Source organism: Sciurus carolinensis, chromosome 16 (genome assembly GCF_902686445.1).
Source record: "Sciurus carolinensis chromosome 16, mSciCar1.2, whole genome shotgun sequence".
Lineage (NCBI taxonomy): Eukaryota > Metazoa > Chordata > Mammalia > Rodentia > Sciuridae > Sciurus > Sciurus carolinensis.
The window spans coordinates 10,842,501-10,864,411 of NC_062228.1; the positions used below are offsets into that span (position 1 = coordinate 10,842,501).

General features: G+C 41.6%; 2 protein-coding genes and 1 non-coding gene across 9 annotated transcripts in view; all 3 read left to right on the forward strand.

Moving 5' to 3' along the window:
• Window positions 1–9: 9 nt before the first annotated feature.
• Window positions 10–17,098, forward strand: Kars1 (lysyl-tRNA synthetase 1). Of its 3 annotated transcripts, none has more exons than XM_047528475.1 (15): window positions 72–148; window positions 2,523–2,702; window positions 4,895–5,054; window positions 6,010–6,175; window positions 9,498–9,591; window positions 9,940–10,126; window positions 10,230–10,355; window positions 11,819–11,938; window positions 12,847–13,009; window positions 13,265–13,438; window positions 13,686–13,771; window positions 14,221–14,306; window positions 15,331–15,457; window positions 16,143–16,286; window positions 16,820–17,098. In XM_047528475.1, the coding sequence occupies exons 2-15, from the start codon at window positions 2,557–2,559 to the stop codon at window positions 16,916–16,918; spliced, it is 1,878 nt and encodes a 625-aa protein (XP_047384431.1). In that variant the 5' UTR covers window positions 72–148; window positions 2,523–2,556; the 3' UTR covers window positions 16,919–17,098. The 3 variants fall into 3 exon arrangements, with proteins under 3 accessions (XP_047384432.1, XP_047384431.1, XP_047384430.1); XM_047528474.1 differs by lacking the exon at window positions 72–148 and adding an exon at window positions 563–636; XM_047528476.1 differs by lacking the exon at window positions 2,523–2,702 and having other exon boundaries at window positions 10–148.
• On the forward strand, window positions 10,611–10,683 carry Trnag-acc (transfer RNA glycine (anticodon ACC)). The gene has a single exon. It is a non-coding gene; the product is annotated as a tRNA-Gly (tRNA).
• A 3,303-nt stretch (window positions 17,099–20,401) lies between the features above and the next one.
• The window catches only part of Adat1 (adenosine deaminase tRNA specific 1), a 54,009-nt gene continuing 52,499 nt past the window's right edge, over window positions 20,402–21,911 (forward strand). Inside the window, exons 1-2 of one of the 5 annotated variants that reach the window (XM_047527820.1) lie at window positions 20,402–20,882; window positions 21,575–21,770. In XM_047527820.1, the coding sequence (XP_047383776.1) occupies window positions 21,727–21,770 (44 nt within the window). In that variant the 5' untranslated portion in view covers window positions 20,402–20,882; window positions 21,575–21,726. The other 4 variants (XR_007105363.1, XM_047527817.1, XM_047527819.1 and 1 more) reach the window with 4 other exon arrangements.

Genomic DNA, 21,911 nt, shown 5'->3' on the forward strand with positions numbered 1-21,911 from the left:
CCCTTGCCCCGGAAGAGGCGGGGCTTCGGCCCCTGACCTGGAAATTGTCGTGTCCCTCTCGTCATTTTTGGGTCGGGCCCTCCGGGAAGATGGCCACGGTGGAAGGGGCTGAGGTGAAAGTGGATGGCGAGCCGAAACTGAGCAAAAAGTAAGCGTGGCGGTGGGTCGTTAAGCCTTTGTGGTCACAGAGTCCAGGCTGCGAAGTGCCTCGAGGCTCCCGCCAAGCGGGCTGTTGCCGGGCTCCTGCTCTTACGGGTACGCACATGCTGGGTCGTAGCCGCTGCGCCCTGGAAACTACCTCCTCTGCGACGTCCCGGGGCCTCCGGCGGGCGCTGGAGGGGTCCCCCATCTTACTGCAGGAGAATGCGGAGGAGAAACCAGCACGAGAACCCCGAGGAGACAGAGAGGAAAAGTGAAACTCACTTCCCGCCCCACTCTGACAACCGCATTCTTTTATTATGGAGCCGCTTCCTAAGGGGGAGGTTGGAGAAATGCTGAGTACCTTAGCTTTTTAGAAAGACCTTAGGTTTCTTTTTTCTTTTTTTCCCCTGGCCTCTCCAGAGTTATACTGCACCTCGTGTATGAAAGGGGGTCAGTTCTAAAACTGTCGTGCACCTACCCAACTGGATTATGCAGGTATCTATGAGAAATGAGTGAGTGATCCGTGTCCAGCAGTGGAGACCATCTTATTCAGCTAATACACCAAGCTGCCCTTAGTCTGCTGGGTGTTTCTTTGTTAACCACCCAAATCCTTGAAGTTTGTAGGTGAGCATAGATCAAGATTAGCCACCCTTTAACTGGCTGTGTCTTATTTTCTCTAAACAACTATCCTCCCTCTCAATCTGGGCTCCCCATTTGAACCATAGAACACTGGTGATGATTTGAGTGTTCTCAGTGCTCCGAAAGTACTCCCAATTAGTACCACTCCAGAGGCAGAGGAGGGAGGTTAGACATTTTATACTGTGGTGCTTTAGTGCATTAGCGCTTAATCCTCTTGCTGAATCCTGAGAACTGATGAAGACTCTTCTGAATTGAATAATAATTGATTTTTTTTCCCCCTTCTGTCTCAATTTTTATACCTTGGTGTATTTTAGAGAGGCTAAAAGGGAAATGTCTACATTTATTATTTGCTAGCACTCTATATGTTGTCTTTCCTTGTGATTTATGGATTTTTTTAAGTGTTCAGGACATGCTCTTAGACCTTCAGGAAAATTGAGTGCATTTTGATATGTCACATCAGTATTTGAATTTTAGGACTGTAAATCACAGATACTTTAAAAGCAAGGTGTTCAGTCTACAGTGCTCTTTTGAAGTAAATTGAGAAAACCAGTCAGTTCTTTCTACTGTTTTCTTAAATACAGCTACACTTTTTTTGAGCAGTTTTTATGTGTAGGCACCGTTTAGATCTATACAAGTTTTCTCTCTAATCTCAGTAGTAATATTGTAAGTAAAAAGGTTCATTTTTCAAATTAATAAACTGAGGTGGTAGGCGATTAAATGCATGCTAAAGTATTCCTTCCTACTGTGTGTTCTGGCAATGATCCATAGCACTGGGGCAGAGATCTAAAGTGAGGTTCTTATCAAGTCTGTACTGACTGCGTACTGCCTCACATTGTCTAAAAGAATTTCTTGTTGATATTTTATGTTGTATACTCCTCTAGTGACCATCGACTAAACTAATTGTGATTAACATTCCCTTCTATTTCTTGACTTTTCTTGGTCTGAAATTTTTAGTGAGCACCATTTCATGCTAGGTATTGCCCCCGATACTTGCCCAAATGATTCAATGTCAAATGAGATTCTATCTCAAATTTATTTTAATACAATAGTGTGATCCCTATAATCACATTATATTCCGGTTTCACTGATATGTAAACAATGAAATCTAATATCCTACCTGAATTCACCTTTCCTTCTTTGACTCATAGGTGTTTTGTGTGGTTTTCTTTCTCTTTCTTTTTTTTTTAATTAACGGGATTTCACCACTGTGTTTTTGCCCAGGCTGTTCTGGGCTCAAGTGAGCTTAGTGCCTCAGCCTCCCAAATAGCTGGGACTATAGACACATACACTACCACACCCATCTGTTTGGCGTGCTTTTAGCATTTTCTAGAGCTTGCATTTGATAGTAGCATTTTCTTCATATTTTATATGCTTCCCATTGACATGGGAAGGTATTTCATTTTTCAGGAGCAAAATCACATTTGGGGCTTCAAAAACATTGCCTCACATTCTATCTTCCATATTATAGAGTATTGCGATCATTTCTATCTGTTGATTGACCTGCATTTGACTTTTAGCTCCAGTTATGCACCTTTTTTCCATAAGCAGGACAGAGAACATTGTCGGTTACAGTTGCAGAACAGTGTTAAAACAGGGTTGCTGTCAGTTAAGAGGCTCTTAATTTAGATGGGACCCTAAAAGGTAGTGTAAACATTGCTCCCTTCCCCCAAATGAAGAGTGCACTTTGGGTGGGTATATAATGTCTGTCCCATCTGACACCACATCTCTGTGTTTCCTGCTAGGTGGTGGTGATCATTAGTTCCAGGGTGTTCTGCCATGTTGATGCAAGCTGCTGTAAGGCTTGTTAGGGGGTCCCTGCGCCAAACCTCCTGGGCAGAGTGGGGTCAGAGGGAACTTCGACTGGGTCAACTTGCTCCTTTCACAGCGCTTCACAAGGACAAGCCACTTTCTAATAAAAGAAGGTTGGTGCCCATTACCTTCTTTATTGCTCTAGGAGCAAAAATCCTTTTCCTTAGTATCTGTTAAGCCCCTGGCTGTCTTTGGAATTGTTGCTAAGGAAAAAAAGAACTCTACTACTAAAATCAATAATGCTTTACCAGCTTTCTCTTTATAAATTCAGATCTCTCTTAGAGTCTTGAGATGATTCTAGATCAGTACTGAGAACAAAATCCTTGTTTGAATAAAGAACTTCTGGTGCCATTTTTTTTTTTTTTGTCTTCCTGTCATTTTGTTTGCTTTTGAGATTAATTTGGTTCTAGTTTTGGGGATATCCTTAGGACTTTTGTGGGTTATTTTGGATTGAATTAAGAGTTGAATGGAAAGCAGGCTTATCTTAATCCTAGAGAAAACCAGGTAGCCTCAGCTGCCCACTGATTGAATTATAGCACGACAGGCAACTATTGAGACAGGTTGTTCCTAGAAAGGGTTGCCTACTTTGAAGCCATCAGGAACCATTTTTCTTGCTTAAAAAAAGTAAGTCAAAATCTCAATTTTTAAAATTATTCTGTGTCATTTTTTTTGGGGGGAGGCAGTACCAGGGATTGAACCAAGGGTTACTTAACCACTGAACCAAACCCCAATCCTTTTTACTTTTTATTTTGAGACAAGATCTTGCTAAGTTGCTTAGGATCTCCCTAAATTGCTGAGGCTGGCCTTGAACTTGTGATCCTCCTGCCTCAGCCTCTGGAGTCACTGGGATTACAGGTATGTTCCATCATACCTGGCTAAATTATTCTTAACTCATTGGAAATGAACCAAACAATGCAAGCATGGTATGACATCTGTTGCCATGGTTCACTATTGGCAGAATATTCAATTACCATCAGTGGTTTGAAAGAATGATCCATCAATTTTCTTTAAATAATGAGGGTAACCCTCTCTACCCAAGTCTGTTTGTTTCTGGGTTCAGTTAGCACTTCAGAGCATAGGGATACTGAGTTACCTACCTTTTTTTAATTTTTATTTTATTTTATTTTTAAACACTAGGGATTAAACCCAGGGATACTTTGCCACTGAGTTACAACCCCAGCTCTTTTTTTATTTTTAATTTTGAGACAGGGTTCCACTAAGTTGCTTAGGGCCTCACTAAATTATTGAGGCTGGCCCTAAACTTGTGATCCTCCCACCTCAGTGTCCCAAATTGCTGGGACTATAGGTGTGTGCCACTACACCTGGCCATTGCTTTGGTTTTAGGGTCTCAGGTGACACATATCAGGAATTTGGATGACAACAGATTTGACCAGAAACATCCAAATTTGGATGTTTTCTATGGTAGATGTAGAGAATGAGGAATACCTAGACATAGCTTATATTTGAATGCTAACCAAATGCCAGGGCCAGGATCATCCCTTTACAAATATCTCAGTCCTCACAACTAGTATGAAACTGTCTTACTTCCATCTTCTAGAAGGGAGAAGTTAAGTCATTTCCCCAAGGTCACATAATTGGTAGGTGTGTCAGAATTCAGTCTCAGGCAGTCTGAATAAAAAGATGGTGTATTATCCTCTGTACTCTGCTGCCTTGTACACTGTTCTGCCCTGCTGTCCACACCAGGCTTCAGTGGGAAAAAGTGAGACCTGTGCTAACAGCCATTCTTAGATTGTCTGTGGTGTGTCTTCTTGAGCTCTGTAAAGCCCACTCTCACCCCATTTGTGACCTAATTCACTCCTTAGTGAGGGGATGGTCAGACAGCTAGAAACATTGTCTTACCAGTTAGGTCTGATACTGTAGGAACTTTATCTTCTACAGAGGCTACCAGGCAACTGAGAGTCAATCCTTGGTTTTAAGGAGCTCCATAGCCTAGAGAGCTCAAGAAAAGCCTATCCTGATGATTTTCTAGGAAATATTTCTTTTCCTAAATATAAAATAATATGTGGGATTTCTTTGTCCTGGTGTATCTTGGTTTTTAGTTGGGACCTAATACCAAGTTCAGGCTGGAAAGCAAAGACTGAAAATGATCTCTTGCATCTTTGTACTAAGCTAATTTTTTTCCTTTATCTCTTTCACATATAGAATTTAGTGACTTAAGAGACTGGATTTGGGTATGGAAGAGCATTTCCCCCAAGCTGTTCATATTTTTGGAAAATGTTGTGGGGCAGAAGATGGAAGACTCTTGAGACAACTTTCACATTGAATGCTTTCATTTTCCCAACAGTGAACTAAAGAGACGCCTGAAAGCTGAGAAGAAAGTGGCAGAGAAGGAGGCCAAGCAGAAAGAGCTCAGTGAGAAACAGCTAAGCCAGGCCACTGCTGCTGCCACCAACCATGCCAATGAAAATGGTGTGGGTTCTGAGGAGGAGAGCCTGGACCCAAATGTGAGTCCCCCAGGCTGTTAGTATGGATGAACATAGGAAATCTTCTGATAAGGCTTATGGCAGATTCCTTGAGATTAGGCACTAGGAGATAAGTAAGAACTCAAATAGGCACTGGACCCTGAGTCATTGCCAGTGAATAAAAAGAGCTTGTCATTCCATCTGGCTAATGGCACAGGCCCTGAGTTTTTTATGTCAACTCCCAACAGGCAGTTGGGAAAGTCCAGAACTCTCAAGTGACTAATTAATCATCCTTAGCTAATCATCCTTAGACCTCATAGTACCTCCAAAAAAAGTGTTTCCCCAAAGACAGACTACAGTTTATTTTAGTTAGCAAAATATAGTTCATCAGTCAGATCTACCTCCCTCTCCCTCTCTTCATCCTTCCTTTCCTGATTATATACCTAAAATTGTATTAGACATAGCCATGCCTGTTTGTTTACATTTGTCTAAGTCTGCTTTCTCATTACAACAGCAGAATTGAGAAGTTGCATCAAAACATTTACTGATCCCTGCTGTAGAATATTCTTTATTTTCATCCTCCAGACCCCACAGTCTTGCCTCAGAGAAAAAAAAAAAAATCTAATGTGTAACCAGGGTTAGGAGAATAATTGAGAAGAAAAGTGACTCACCATGCAGATGTAGTCCACAAAAGGAACCAAGGAAACATGTATCCATTCAACTTATTATTTTAAGTAGAAATCCAGTTTTTCTTTTCTATTTTGAAATTCTGACCTTCATTTCCATATAGACCTGGCCAGTCCACATATTTTAGGTATATGAATACGTATTACATATTCAGACTATGATTTCAAGGGTGCAGAGGTGGTGGTTAGAGAGAACCTCAATGTTTTGGGGCCCCACAGAGGAGTCCTGCTAGATCAGCCACTGGTCTGGCTCGGTTCAGCTTCTCACAGGTTCTGTTTTTTGTTGTTTTATTTTGTGTTTTCTTTAACAGCAATACTACAAGATCCGCAGTCAAGCAGTCCATCAGCTGAAGGTCAATGGGGAGGACCCCTACCCACATAAGTTCCATGTAGATATCTCGCTCACTCACTTCATCCAAGAATATAGTCACCTGCAGCCTGGGGATCACCTGACTGACATCACCTTGAAGGTGGCAGGTAGGAAGATTCCCTGGCAGTTTACTGAGCTCCCACAGTAGGTAGGCCCTTTCAGTAACACAAGGGAAGGTTTGAGTTGGTCTTACTCTCTAATAGACTGTGTTAGAACCTGTTGAATTAGGGCAGTACTATTAAATCTGTTCAGGAGAGAAGCAGAGCATCCCAGGAGCATGGGTCCCATTCCAAATCAGGTGAGGCTACTGAGGAAGGGGCATTCTCTGAGAGGAACTCCTTACCTGATGCTGCTGCATCATAGTTCATAGTTCTTTAAAGGACTTCATTCATCAGTGGGGAACCATGTGCCCAGGCTCCTAAGAACGCCAGGTTTCATTTTGAGAATGCTTTATTTTTAGAGCATTGTTGTTTGGGGGTTATAGTATCTTATGTGGGATCTTTTACTTAATTTAAAAAATCAAATCATGTCTTTAGCCTCTACTCCCCTCTCCCCAAATAACAATAGAACTATTTGTTGTAGAAATGTAGAACATTCAAAGAAGGGGAAAAAAAGTTTAATTACCCATGGTTCTTCCTCCCAGGGAGAACCTCTGCCAACACCTAAATGCCCCCCAAATATGTTCTTTTTCTTTAATGCCTAGTTATTTCACTAAAATACATCTTGATATTGGTCATTCTGCTTTAGTTATTTTCAGGTACATGCCTTTACTTGTGTTTTTTGTTTTGTTTTGTGTTTTGTTTTTTGCGGTGCTAGGGATTGAAAAGTCTTCTTCACATAAGGAAATTTACTTGTGTTTTGTATATTGTTTTGGATTTTTTTGGTACTCATTTTTTCTGTATGTTGGATCTTTGATCCTTTTCAGTAATTGTCATTTTCTCTCAAATCCTTTTTTTTTTTTTTTTTGGTACTGGAGAGTGAACCCAGGGACACTTAACCACTGAGCCACATCCTTATCCCCTTTTTGTATTTTATTTAGAAACAGGGTCTCACTGAGTTGCTTAGGGCCTCACTAAGATGTGAAAGCTGGCTTTGAACTCGTGATCCTCCTTTCTTAGCTTCCCCAGCTGCTGGGATTTTAGGAATGTGCCACCTATCTGCGCTCTCAAATCCTTTTTATCTTTTCTTCATATTTGATTTTAAATTTTATCCTCTGTTTCATCTTGTTTCTCTTAACATACTATTTGTAGTATGTAATCACTCATTTCCATCATTTCTGATTTTTTTTTTTTTTTTTTTTTTGAGGGGTTGGGAGAGGTGAGTACTGGGAATTAAACCCAGGGGCACTGTACCACTTAGCCATATCCCCAGTTCTTTTTTTTTTCTTTCTATAGTTTTTAATATTTTTTTTGGTACCAGGGACTGAACCCAGGGGCACTTAACCACTAAGCCACATCCCCAACTTTTTTTTTGTACTTTGTTTGGAGACAGGGTCTCCCTGAGTTGCTTAGGGCCTTGCTAAGTTGCTGAGACTGTCTTTGAATGTGCAATCCTCATAACTTCAGTCTGCCAAGCTACTAGGATTCTAGGCGTGCGCCACCATGCCCAGCATCATTCTGAAAAAGAAATTTTACATGGTTTTTAATTCTTCCTGTGTATCCTCATTTCTTTGTTTTTCTAACTCTAATTTGTTTTCTTAATGTCTTTTAACTCATTGTGAAATGGTTAAGTTTTTTTATTTTCTTGGCATGTCTTGAGTGCTTTAATTTTGTCTGTGTGGATCTATATATTCATATTATTATTCTTGTCCTCCTGCCCCGCTATCCTGAAAAAATTGAACCCAGGGCCTTGCACATGTTAGGCAACACTCTACCACTGAGCTATATCTCAGCCTTCTCGATTTTATTTTGAGACAGGGTCTTACTAAGTAAGTTACATAGGCTGTCTGAAAATTTGTGATCCTCCTGCCTCAGCCTCCTGAGTAGCTAGGATTACAGGTGTGTACCACCGTGACCAATTTTGTTATTGTTGTTCTTGTTTTATTTTGTTTTTTATTGATTATTATTATTTTTTACTTTGTTTTTTAAATAATAACTTTAAATGGTGTTTGACCTCAATGCTTGTATGATGCTTATTTTTATATGAAATTTCCTGAATGTTAATAAGGTTAGTGTATAGATACTTGTTCAACTTCTCTATTTTATTTTTGTGAAGTGTTCAGAAATATAGAAGTTGGCTTTCTGAGGTTCCTTTCCTCACCTTTATTCGACTTTCTCTCTTCCTTTGTCTCTGTTTTCCTTGTCCTGTTCAATTAGACCTCATCCTGGGAGGGAACCTTTGCTATTAGAGTTTCTTTGAGCTACATTGCTCCATTCCCTTTGGAGCATTTTTAGTGTAGCCCCAACTTTATGGAAGTGGACACATTCTCTCCCAGTTTCAGCTGCTGTCCTCTAGTTAGACAGGAGGGAAATGTTTATACATTCTCTAGTGAATACCTTTGGCTCTTGGGGGTTCTGCAGTTCTCAAATCTATCAGATTCTTCATCCTTCCCCACTGCATTATTCCCATATGGAGGTTTTAGGACTCTTGGTACTTTACCCCATTCATCATTTGTATTTGGGGGTTCTTGGAACTATCTTCCCATACAATTGTATCCATGGGTTTTTGGCTGTATCTTTCTGGTTGCACTCTGGATTTTTATGTTCTGTTTAGGAAGATCCAAAGTCTACGCTGCCACTAGCACTGCCATTCTCTGGGAACTAAGTATCTTTAAAGCCATATCTTGCCAGGTATGGTGGCACATGCCTGTAATTCCAGTAACTTGGGAGGCTGAGACTGGAGGACCAACAGCTTTGATACCAGCCTGGGCAACTTGACAAGACTGTCTCAAAATTAAAAAGAAAAGGCTGGGGGCTGGGGATATAGCTCAGTTGGTAGAGTGTCTGCCTCGTATGCACAAGACCCTGGGTTCAATCCCCAACACCACAAATATAATCCCAGTGACTTAAGAGGCTAAGGCAGAAGGATCACAGGACCAACCTCAGCAACTTGGCAAGACCCTAAACAACTTAGCGAGACCCTGTCTCAAAATAAAGTATTTTTAAAACGGGGGAGTGGGATTATAACTCAGTGGTAAAGCCCTCCCCTGGTTTCAATTCCTAATACCAAGAAGAAAAAAAAAAAAAGGCTGGGAATGTCACATGGTAGTAGATTACTCCTAGATTCAATCCCCACTACTGCAAGGACAAACTATCTCCCCACATATCTTTGGTTTTAATGGAAATCATTAGCATGAAGAGAAAGGAAGGTTCTGAACCTCAGGCCACGATCAGATTGTTCTGGTTTATGTTGTGGAGGGAACTTTTTTGGCACCGATACCACAAAATGGTTTTGATCCACTGGTCAGTATTTTTGCTCTTCTTTTTCTAGGTAGGATCCATGCCAAAAGAGCTTCTGGGGGAAAGCTCATCTTCTATGACCTTCGAGGAGAGGGGGTCAAGTTGCAAGTCATGGCCAATTCCAGGTACATAGAAGTATCCTGTTTCAGGTCCTTCTGTGCTGGTCTGGAGCAGCACAGTTGGGGACAGCAGCTGATGTCTTATTTTCCTGTTGGTATTTGAAGTTAAGAAGGAAGGGCATGGTCAGCTGAGAAGATTAAAAAGACCGTCTGAGCACCTGGAAAGTAATGACTGCTCTCCAATTTCATGACAACTAAAATGAAAGAATAATCTTTTTAGCAGTTGGCTCTGAATCTGAGATTCTTCTAGGGCTCATTAACTTAGTATTAAAGTTGAGTTAGGGTTCCATAGTAAGCCAGTAGCCAGTATTAGTTTGAACTAATGTAAAATGAATTGCATTTCCCTTCACTCAGGAATTATAAATCGGAGGAAGAATTTATTCATATCAATAACAAACTGCGCCGGGGAGACATAATTGGAGTTCAGGGGAATCCTGGGAAAACCAAGAAGGGTGAGCTGAGTATCATTCCCTATGAGATCACACTGCTATCTCCCTGCTTGCATATGCTACCTCATCTTCACTTTGGCCTCAAAGACAAGGTAAGCTCTCATCATCTGCTAGCTGTAGCACATAAATGCATTCCATTTGTTTATCATATCACTGAATCAAACCAGTGATTTCTAACTGCTGCTTTTGGTTTAGGAAACAAGGTATCGTCAGAGATACTTGGACTTGATCCTGAATGACTTTGTGAGGCAGAAATTTATCATTCGCTCTAAGATCATCACATACATACGAAGTTTCTTGGATGAGTTGGGATTTCTAGAGGTAATGGAGGATTCCTTACCTGACATGATAAGCTGCCTTGCTTTGTTTGCCTCTTTACTGTCCCTTCTTCCCCTTCCTCTTCCCAAGCCATTTCCTGTGTCAGCTTTCTTCATGCTTTAACGAGACCATCTACTTTTTTGCATGTGTCTTTGTTCTAATGTATTTATTTGGCATTCTGCCTCCCACAGTATTTAGCAAGGTATAGTGCCGTCCACATGCATATCAAGTTCAATATGTTATGAAGTTAAGGGGGCTGGGGATATAGCTCAGTTGGTAGAGTGTTTGCCTACCATGCACAAGGCCCTGGGTTTAATCCCCAGCACCACCGGAAAAAAAAAAAAATGTTACGGAGTCGTTTTGGGTTTTGTAGTATTAAAAAATACATTTTAATTGTATGGAAAAGACAAGTGTATGTAGTGTGAAACATTCACACAATAAATAGAAGCAAATGTGAAAGTACCTTTTGCTTCTTTCAACTAACTTCCTTCCCCAAACTCGAGTTTAATATGTATTCTTTCTTACCATATCTATGCATTCACACATTGCCATGGAGTATGTACGCGTAAATGTTTTGGAGGGGTTATTTTAATTTTTGCTTTAACTATAAATTGAGTCACACTATATGTATTATAATGAACCTACCCTTCCACTTGATGTATTTTGGAGCCTTTGTGCCCAGGAAAAGGGTACCAGGAATTGAACCCAGGAATCTTAACTACTGAGCAACACTCCTAGCCCTTTTTATTTTGTTATTTTGAGATAGGGTCTCACTAAGTTGCTTAGGCCCTTGCTGAGTTGCTGAAACTGACTTTGCACTTGCAATCCTCCTGCCTCAGTCTCCTGAGCTGCTGGGATGACAGGCATGCACCATCCCTCCAGCACATTCCTTTTAATGCAGCATTATTTATTGTTTTCCCTATTAATAATTTAGGTTATTCCTTTTTTTTTTTTTTTTTTTTTTTGGGTGCTGGGGATCGAACCCAGGGCCTTGTACTTACAAGGCAAGCACTCTACCAATTGAGCTACCTCCCCAACCCCAATTTAGGTTATTTCTGATTTTTTCTATATTAAATATTTCAATGAACATCTTTATGTACACATGGCAAATATTTCTCCAAGATGAATTCCTAGATATAGAATAACTCCAACGATATAAGCAGTTAAATTTGTAATAAATACTGTAAACTGAATTCAAGAAATGCTGTATCCATTTAGATTCCCATTTTTAGCTTGTGAAAGTTTGTGGTCCTATGTGATATTAACAGAAATGGAGACACTATTCTAGAAAATGAAGCAACCTATTTTTCTTTGTCAAGCACGTGTGCATTACTTTTAAACTTAGTTTTACTTTGAGATGTGACAAGCCTTACTTTTACTTTCACTTTAAGATATAACATTGAAAGCATGGTCTCTCCCCAAAGTCTCTGATTGTATGAGAACTTTTGTTCCTCTGTCTTTTTAAGATTGAAACTCCTATGATGAACATCATCCCAGGGGGAGCTGTGGCCAAGCCTTTCATCACTTACCACAATGAGCTGGACATGAATTTATATATGAGAATTGCTCCGGAACTGTACCATAAGGTAGTCAATAATAACCCACTTCTTTAAGAAGCTAGAGACTGGAAAATAATTGGCTAACTAGGCGTTTTCAGAAAAAAGGAATATTAAAGGTATAATAGGAGAATGTTCTAGTTTGTTAGGTGTGTGAGTGTAATACTTCTAGAATTTCTCTATAGGGTCAGTAGAGCAGTGCAGTGCAGAGGGCAGAAGGGTTATCTTTCTCAGGTATACAGGTATACCTACTTTGTTTCCTCTAAAATATTTTAAGTTTATAATGTTCCTTGATTTAGATCTGATTTTAGTCTTTTGTGAAAGAAAGATCAAAGCCTGTCTGTCATTTAGGATTCTTAGTCATCTACAACTAGAACTTGTTAACAAGAACTTGTTCACTAGTTTAAGGGAAAGAAAAATTTATTCATCTGTATAAGGAAGCTCACAATCTCTAGGATGATCAGGCAGTCAGGCTTGGAGACCACATAACTAAGAATGATACCAAATCATAACTCATGGAGAGCACAGTGTCTTTTCTCCTAGGCATAGGTCACTGCCACTAGAATGTCTATAGGTACTATTTCTAAAAGCTAGATATCTGATCCCCTTCACCAAGTGAATTCTGTGCAATACATACATATTTCTTAGTAGCTTCCATGTTGAATTCTCACCCATATATCTGATTGGTGGAGTTTGGTCACTTAATCTGTTGCCTAACCCCAAAATGCTTCTCTGGAGAGGCCCTGACTCAGAAGGGGCAGGGCAGGGAGATACGGGAAGAGTGTTTATAAGTCCTAGGTAGCTAAAAAGAATGACATCTGTCCACTACAGGGTCTAAAGAGAGTATGTGTAAGCTGTGATAACCAGTTAGTTGACAGAAATTTTCCAGGACTGTTAAGACATGATTTCCTTCCCTGAGCATGGCCATGTGTTGTTAGATGCTGGTGGTCGGTGGCATTGACCGGGTTTATGAAATTGGACGCCAGTTCCGGAATGAAGGGATTGATTTGACTCACAATCCTGAGTTCACCACCTGTGAGTTCTACATGGCATATGCAGACTATCATGATCTCATGGAAATCACAGAGAAGATGGTTTCAGGTGAGTCCTGCTAACTTTGTCTTTTAGATTTTTTTTTTTAATATTATTTTAGTTGGCAATGGACCTTCATTTTATTTATTTGTATGTGGTGCTGAGAACCGAACCCAGTGCTTTGCATGTGCTAGGCAAGCGCTCTACCACTGAGCCATAATCCCAGCCCTGTCTTTCAGATTGGTTTGTGGGGGCAGCTGTGCTGCTTTAAGAGGAGTGCTTCCTCTTAAAATGTCCTCTTGAAATGGCTGGTTTCTCTTCCAGGAATGGTGAAGAACATTACAGGCAATTACAAGATCACCTACCACCCAGATGGTCCCGAGGGCCAAGCCTATGAGATTGACTTCACTCCACCTTTCCGGAGAATCAGCATGGTAGAAGAGCTTGAGAAAGCTCTAGGGGTGAAGCTGCCAGAAACTAACCTCTTTGAAACTGAAGGTGAAAAAAACACTCTGCTTTTTTGTAGCCTGTCTTCCTGTTCAGCCCTAAATTTGATTGGGTCAGAACTAGAATTTCTATACCATTTTCTTTTGGCCTTGCTGTTGTTTTGTGGTGCTGGGGATTGAACCCAGTGCTCATACATATTCTATTGAGCCACATTCCCAGCCCCATACCACATTTTCTTTATGTTTTTACTGGGCTCATGTGATCTCTCTTGTCCTAACTTTTACATCTGTTATCACAGAAACTCGCAAAATTCTTGATGATATCTGTGTGGCAAAAGCCGTCGAATGCCCTCCACCTCGGACCACAGCCAGGCTCCTTGATAAGGTTAGAGGCCATGCCCTATTGTGTTCTCATGTCTGTAGGAAATAGATCACACTGGGAAGAATTCATCTTTGCAGCTTCATAGGAAAACCTTAAGATGAAATAAAAAAAATTAAGAACTGGGAATAATGGGCACACTCTTGAAATCCCAGCACCACAGGAGACTGAGGCGGTTTGAGGCCAGCCACAGCAACATAGTGAGACCTGGGTATGTAGCTCAGTGGTTAAAGGTCTCTGGGTTCAATCTCGAGTACCAAAAATAAAAACTTTGAACTGTTAATGCTAAGTTTTGTGCCAAATAGTTCATGTGCATTATCTCAGTTAATCCTTTCCCATCTTGGAAAAGCTATAGGATAAATCCATCTGGGTGGGCGCTAAGGTCTTCTCTTGGGCTAAGACTATCAAAATACTATTCAGAAGTGACATTTAGTTCTGCTTTGGTTTTTATTAAGCTTGTTGGGGAGTTCCTGGAAGTGACATGCATCAATCCTACGTTCATCTGTGATCACCCGCAGATAATGAGCCCTTTGGCTAAATGGTAAGATATAGCATGGTGTTCAGTTACCTATTGCTGCATAATCACCCCAAAACTTAGTGGTGTAAAACAGTTTATTTTCAAGATTTCCTAGGTTTGACTAAGTTGGTGTTCTCCATATAATGTTGGCTAGGATAAATCAGGTGGCTTTTTTCTTTCTTTCTTTTTTTTTTTTTGGCAGTGCTGGGGATTGAACCCAGGGCCTTGTGCTTGCAAGGCAAGCACTTTACCAACTGAGCTATATCCCTAGGCCAAGAGATTTTATTAAGTGGATAGGTAGAGTGTCTCCCTGCAGCGAGAGAGAGAAAATGAGAGAAAAAGAGAGAGCATGCAAGAGAGAGAGTGAAAGCCAGGAGAGAACCAGGTGGCTTTTTTCAATGGGGAATTCTGCCAGGGAATTTCAGTTCTCCTCCTCATGGCCTGCCATATGGGATATCATCCTCCAGAACCTCTTAATGTGGCCTTTGGCAGCATGGCCTGGGCTTCCTTTCAGCATGGCCAACCCTTAACATGCCAAAACATTTCAAGCAAGGCACAGTGGTACACAACTGTAATCCCAGTGACTTGGGAGGATGAGGCAGGAGGATCACAGGTTCAAGGCCAGTCTCAGCAACTTAATGAGACCCTGTCTCAAAATAAAACATAAAGAACTGGGAATGTAGCTCAGTGGTAAAGTACCCCTGGGTTCAATCTCCAAAACCAGAAATAAAACATAGCAAGCGTCTGTAATACCCATTGACCAAACCAAGTCATGGCCTGCCCGTAGTCCAGGTGAGCAGGATGTAGGAGATATGAATACAGGAATGTGATTCCATGTAAACTGCCATGCTGCTTTTACAAAGCTAATCAATTTTTCCTGGTTCTCTCACCCTCTTCACTATTCCATCAAATGATTGGGTGCTGAGACTGCACGTAGGCTTCAGGTCATAGTCATGCTCTTGAGTCAACTATAATTCAGGAGCTCCTGTACCAGATGGTAAATCAGGGGCCTCTATATGCAACCTTCTCTTTGGTCTTCTGTACCCAGGCACCGCTCTAAAGAGGGTTTGACCGAACGCTTTGAGCTATTTGTCATGAAGAAGGAAATATGCAATGCCTACACTGAGCTGAATGATCCCATGAGGCAGCGGCAGCTGTTTGAAGAACAGGCCAAGGTAAGAAAGGAGAGTGCAGACAAAGGCATGTATTTTACCACCTAACTCAGTCACCGAAGATAGCAGCTTTCACCCTGGTCTGTGTCAATGTGCAGCATTCTTGGTGACTAAACAGAAAGAAGGATAAGCATAGCTTTTGTTGGAGGAAGTCACATTTCAAGGTGGAAACTTTGGTTTTTGAGAAAGATTTTCTGTATGGGGGGCATGACATTTGTATTAAAAATACATTCACCTAATAAGAGCATTATTTTTCTTGGATTGTATATTGAAGTGGCTTGGGAATGAGGCAGATAAAGATATAAAGAATATAAAACCCCAGTAGGCTGCCTGTACTATCACTGCCACCAACAAATGGGTGGTCTCAGGAAATGGGAGAAGGACTCTTATAATCATCATAGTCTCTTGAGAATTAGTCTCACTGGAGAGTTGCAGAATCCCAAGAAGTGGAGTCATTTTAGAGAATTTGTGTGCCTTCTGAGATAGAATTCATCAGTCCTGACCTCCAGGTCTTAAGAAAAAAATAGCTCAATCCTGGAGTTAACTGGGAAATCCTAGTTTCTAGTAAGTCCTGAGTGCTAGGATCTTCCCTGAAATGATGGTACTTCTTCAGATGTTTCAGTGTGTTCATTGGACACTTAGATGTCCTGGAAGAATGTCACCTTTTTGTTCTTTTTTATTCTTCTAGGCCAAGGCTGCTGGTGATGATGAGGCCATGTTCATAGATGAAAACTTCTGCACTGCCCTGGAATATGGGCTGCCTCCCACAGCTGGCTGGGGCATGGGCATTGACCGCATCACCATGTTTCTCACAGATTCCAATAACATCAAGGTACACAGCAGTCCTCCATAGCACACACTGCCCCAAAGCTCCATTGTGCTGGAAGCAGAGCGTGTGACCCAAGAGAGTAAAGAAAGGGTTTGGGTCTGTCAGGAGGAGCTGTTGGAGGAATTCCGTACCACTCCACAGAAGGTGACTCAGAGCAATCTGACTTCAGATAATTTTAGTTTCTCCACGTGAGACAGGAGGAATACTAGTTGCTTGCATTTCATGAGGATCCAGGGAAGTGCTAAGCTCTCTACAGGCATTCGTTCATTTAATTTAAGTCAACCCTGTTAGGTGTGGAAACCCAATTTTTGTCCAATTTTAATAGAACTCATGTATACTCATTCTTTTGACATGGTGCCCTAGGGAGTACTGTGCATTCATTCTCTTCTGTCTTTACTGAGAGGGACTGAGCTGAAGTAAAAGAACTCATTTTTCTAGCAGGGATATATAGATCTCTAGATTTGGGTGATAACATTAACAGAGGCAAAAGGAGTAGAATTCTTCCTAGCTTCAAAATGCATCTTTTTCTCCTGTAGGAGGTACTTCTGTTTCCTGCCATGAAGCCTGAAGACAAGAAGGACACTGTAGCAACCACTGATAGACCAGAAAGCACAACCGTTGGCACTTCTGTCTAGAAAACAATTCCAGGGCATGTAAGTCAGGAATCCTTGCATTTCTGCCAAAGATCAGGTCTGAGGGAATTCTTGTATGTCGCCATCTATTTGACCACCACAGTTTAGTTCAGCCACCAGAAGAGAGATGAATTAAGAATTTCTTTTTACTCCTTGTTACCAAATAAACCATTTGTCTCTTTATCTTTGGACTGGTAACTCTTTTCTCAGACTGCTGGTTCAGTGAATGTTTAGGATTTGCCCATCTTATTCTTTGAACAAATTTATATCAATGTCTGCTCTGTGCCAGCATTGTTTTAAGAGATTGGGGGTGCTGGGGAGATAGCTCAGTCGGTAGAGTGCTTGCTTTGTAAGCATAAGGCCCTGGGTTCGATCCCCAGCACCCAAAAAAAAAAAAAAGAGAGATTGGGGGCACATCAGTGAACAAAAATCAAATCACTACTTCCATGAAATTTGTATTCTTTTTGGGTTGGAGCAGCAGTGGGAGAAATAGACAAGAAACAAATAAGTAAATACTCTTTCTGTGGGGGTTTACACAAAGAAAAATAGAGCAGGGTGAGGGGACAGAGGTGCTAATCTGGACCTGGATGGGGGAGTGCTATTTTAAATATGGCTATTAAAAATACCTGTGCTATGGGACATTTAAGTAAAGATCTGGAAACAGTGAGTCAGAGAGATGTATGGGAAAAGGGCAGTCCAGACTAGAGAACCATATTTTTGAGGAACAGCAAAGGGTTTGGTGTGACTAGGGAGGCATTAATAAAGGACAGCGAGGGACCGGATTGTACAGGCCTGTGATAGTCACAGAATTATTTCATTATGAGTGAGATGGAAAGATTGGAGAATTGAGCAAAGAAATACATTTTTTTATTTTGTTACCAGGGATTGACTTGGTCACTCAGCCACTGAGCCACATCCCCAACCCAATTTTTTATTTTTATTTAGAGACAGGGTCTCACTGAGTTGCTTAGCACCTCACTTTTGCTGAGGCTGGCTTTGAACTCTTGATCCTCCTGTCTCAGCCTCCCGAGCTACTGGGATTACAGATGCACCACTGAGCCCGGCAAGAGGTACTTTTTTTTTTTTTATTGTACACAAATGGGATACATACTGTTTCTCTGTTTGTACATGAAGTAAAGGCATACCATTTGTGTAGTCATGCTTTTACATAGGATAATAGTGTTTGATTCATTCTGTTATTTTTTCCTCCCCCCACCCCCACCGAAGAGGTACTTTTAAAGGGTGATTCTAGCTAATTTGTGTAGTGCAAGAATGAAAGCAAGCTGTTGCACTATGCTGGGGAGAGATCATAGCTTAGATTTGGGTGTTAGCAATGAAAATGGTTGCACTTTACCTGTTTCTGAGGGCAACAAAATTGGCTGATGGGATGTAGGATGAGAAAAAAAAAAATTATTTCAGAGTTTGAGTTCTCAACAACTGGAAAAGTAGAGTCACCATTTACTGAGATGGGAAAAACAGGAAATGCATGTTTGAGAGGGAAAGTTCAGAGTTTGGTTTGGAACCTATTAAGTTTTAGACATGCAGGTGGAAATAATCCAGTTTAATAGTGAGCCTGAAATTTTCTCATTTTTAGCCCAATTCCACAGGACTGAGAATGTGACAGGGCAGAGAATGTGTGACTGTGAGCCTGCTATTAGAAAGGAGCCCTTTCTCCCTGATAACATGGAAGCAGCTAGAGACACCTGTATTCAGAAGAGTCATGTGTCAAAAAGCACTTGTCATTTGCACCTCCGCAAAACCTCTGTAAGCGTCCAGTTTGGGAGTTGCCATTCTGCTTTCACAGAGCAGGTTTCTACTGCTGTAGCTGGTAAAATGATCTAGTGTGCAGCATACCTAACTGGAAATTACTAGGAGTATGGGGCATCCCCACTCATGTTGATACTTAAACTGTGGATAACCATGCGGTTTTTCAAAAGAAATCCATATGTCACATCCTCAGAAAGGCAGTGTTTTCTAGGATGGAGAAAACCAACCCTCCAAGGGACAGTGTGGAGGATCAAAACCAGATGAGGGGACTGGGCTGTGACAGTGCTGTCAATGTGGACCATTGGAAAAAGCTATCAGGACTGATGAAATTAGAGTGACCTAAAGATTTATTCAGTAGGCTGGAGACAGAAATTGACTGTCTGGCCTTAAGCCTCTGGGAATAGAGGAACAGGTAGCAGAAACTGACAAACAGGATAAAAACTAGAAGGAATAGAAAGAGCCCTAGTTACTTTATCAAATAGTTGAAGGCTGACAGTTTGCTAACTTCTGTACTAGAGTAAGCAGAAACATGGTCCCAAATTTGAAGCTTCTAGACTTAAAAATAGATTTTTAAATCATCCCCCCAAATTTGTATAAAATGCCTGCTCTGGTAAATTCTTTGAAGAAATCCATGGGGTATTGAGAAACTATGACAAACTGAGTTAGGAAAGGTTTGCCTGAGGGATATTAGATCTGACATCTGAAGGAAAGTCAGAGAAAGGGGGAAGGACTCTCCATGATATGGAAACAGTGCAAAGGCTCTATGATAGGAAGGAGCACAGAGGAAGCAAAGATTTTAATAGAGTACAGAAGCCCAAAGAAATAGGGCACCAGATAAGACAGAAAGAGGGTGGGCATTCAGGACTATGAGCCCTACTGGGGTTTTCTGTTTACTAAAAGCACTGAGAACCCACTGAAGTAGTTAAGCCAGGTGGTGCCGTTGCACTTGTGGTTTGAAGAGATCAGTCTGACTTCTCCTTGAGAAATGAACAGGAGTTAGGCAAGAAAAAGGTGAAAATTCATATTACCAATCAATCTAAGAAAGAGAGGACACTGGCTTGGACAAGCACATTGCTTGTATAAAGTAGCAGATGCATTTGAGACAGGAATAAGATCAATAGGACTTGGCAATGGATTATATTATGTGTGTTAATGGAAATGATGAGGATGGCTCACTTTTTACTTTATGCCACTAGATTGACTGTAATATCAATCCCTGAGATGAAAGAATGCTGCAAGATGACTCCACCCCACACACAGGAATGGGTATTAAAGACTGAATGGAGAGCTGCGTATTAATGGTGTTGGGGAGAGAAATGAAGATCAGAGTCCTCAGCTTTGGAGGAGGGCTGTGGTTCTTTTTCTTTGAATTAGAGAGAAGGACTAGGTCAAGTGGCACTTCTGCCTCTAACTTTTGAGGGGTTCAGGAAGAAAAATGAGTTATCTCACCTTTAGCAATTGAGGTATATAATTGGTGGATGGTAAAGGCTTCTGAACTCTCCAGACAACTGTATTACCTGTATCTGTCAAACTGGATGTTTAAGATCCACCCCGTGCTCTACAGTAGCCACGTGGCTATTTTTCTTTTACTTTTTTTTTTTTTTAAGTTGTTGATGAACCTTTATTTATTTATATGTGGTGCTAAGAAGGGAACCTAGTGCCTTAACATGCTAGGTAAGTGCTCTACCACTGAGCTATGACCCCAGCCTACGTGTGGCTGTTGACAAATTGAAATGTGACTGGTTCAAATTTGAGATTGTAAATTGTAAAATACACACCAAATTTCTTAAATAGAATGAAAAATGAATATATGATTAACATTAACTTATGATTCTTTGAAATATGGCTACTAGAAAAATTTAATTACATCTAGTTCTAATTATAGTTCTGTTGAACAGTGCCGATTTAGACAGAAGTTCAAACCAGAGCCCCAAGTTACTTCATCCTATTTCAAACCATATTTCACCCGCACGCAGCTCCCATCAGCAGGTTTCCCGCGTTCCTAAGCGTGGGTCGGAGCTGCGGAACTCCGAGGAGGGGTGTCGGCTCTGGCTCCGCCTCCCGAAGGACTACAAGGCCCAGAGTGCACTGCGCCCCTGGGGGTGGGGCTGGAAGGCGCAGTCGCTGTAGCGTCACGTCCGCGGCGCCCCTGGGTTTCAACTCGTTCCCTCCGAGGCTGCGCCTCGAGGAGATTGAAGGGGTGCGTCTACGAGGTTGCTGGTCAGGGGCGCGCGGTGGAGAGGGTCTTAGGGCCGCTGGGTCAGGTTCTTCGGGTCTGGCTTTACCAATTCGGTTTTGTACGGGAAGAGGTTGTGAGGACACGTGTCACGTGGGAAAGGGCCGACCCACGCCTGAAATTTAACAGACACTGCTAAGAGGGCTCCTGTGCGGGCGAGCGCAGGCGTGTGGTCTCTGGCTAGTCGGGCGCTCATGTTGTTCTTACTTCACGGCGTCAGTGCCTTGCTGTCTTCGTCTTGCATAGCCCCTTGGCCGCGCACTTAGCAAGGGGCTAACGAACAGTAGGCTCCCCCTCCACTAAATCCAGCAAAAGCTCCCCTTGTACCTGACTTGATTTTTCTTTGAAAAAGAAGAGGGTTTTTCAGCTTGTCGCAGCTTTTACGTGATGCGTCCTTGTGGGCAAGGAAACGTCTATTTAACTGAGCTGTTGTTTTATATGAAGGGATTTTTCAAGTTCTGGAAGGGATGCAAACTTGAATTAAAATGGACCCATTAAAACTTTGATTCCCTTCAGCAACTGCTCATGTTCATTCAGAGTCAGCTGAGTGAGATGATGTAGTTTGTGCTGCTTTCATGGAGTCATCGTGTCTTCCGACAAATTTCACCTTCTTTGACTGTCTTAGTTTGTGATGTTCATCTCTGCATTTATTTCAGGTCGATGGCAAGATACCCTTCACAAAATATACTGCTTGTGATGCCTCCCTGGAAATGACAGGGGAAAGTCCCCTCCAAACGAAAGATTTAGGATTTTCCATGCTTTTCTTTGCTTCTAGAGGTTCGAGACTTCTTGCCGGGCGCTGTGGCGCATGCCTGTAATTCCAGCAGCTGGGGAGACTGAGGCAGGAGGATCGTGAGTTCAAAGCCAGTTTCAGCAACTTAGCGAGGCCCTAAGCAACTCCGCAGGGAGATCCTCTCTGTAATAAAATATAAGAGAGGACTGGGGATGTGGTTCAGTTAGTAAGCGCCCCTGGGTTCAACCCCTGGTACCAAA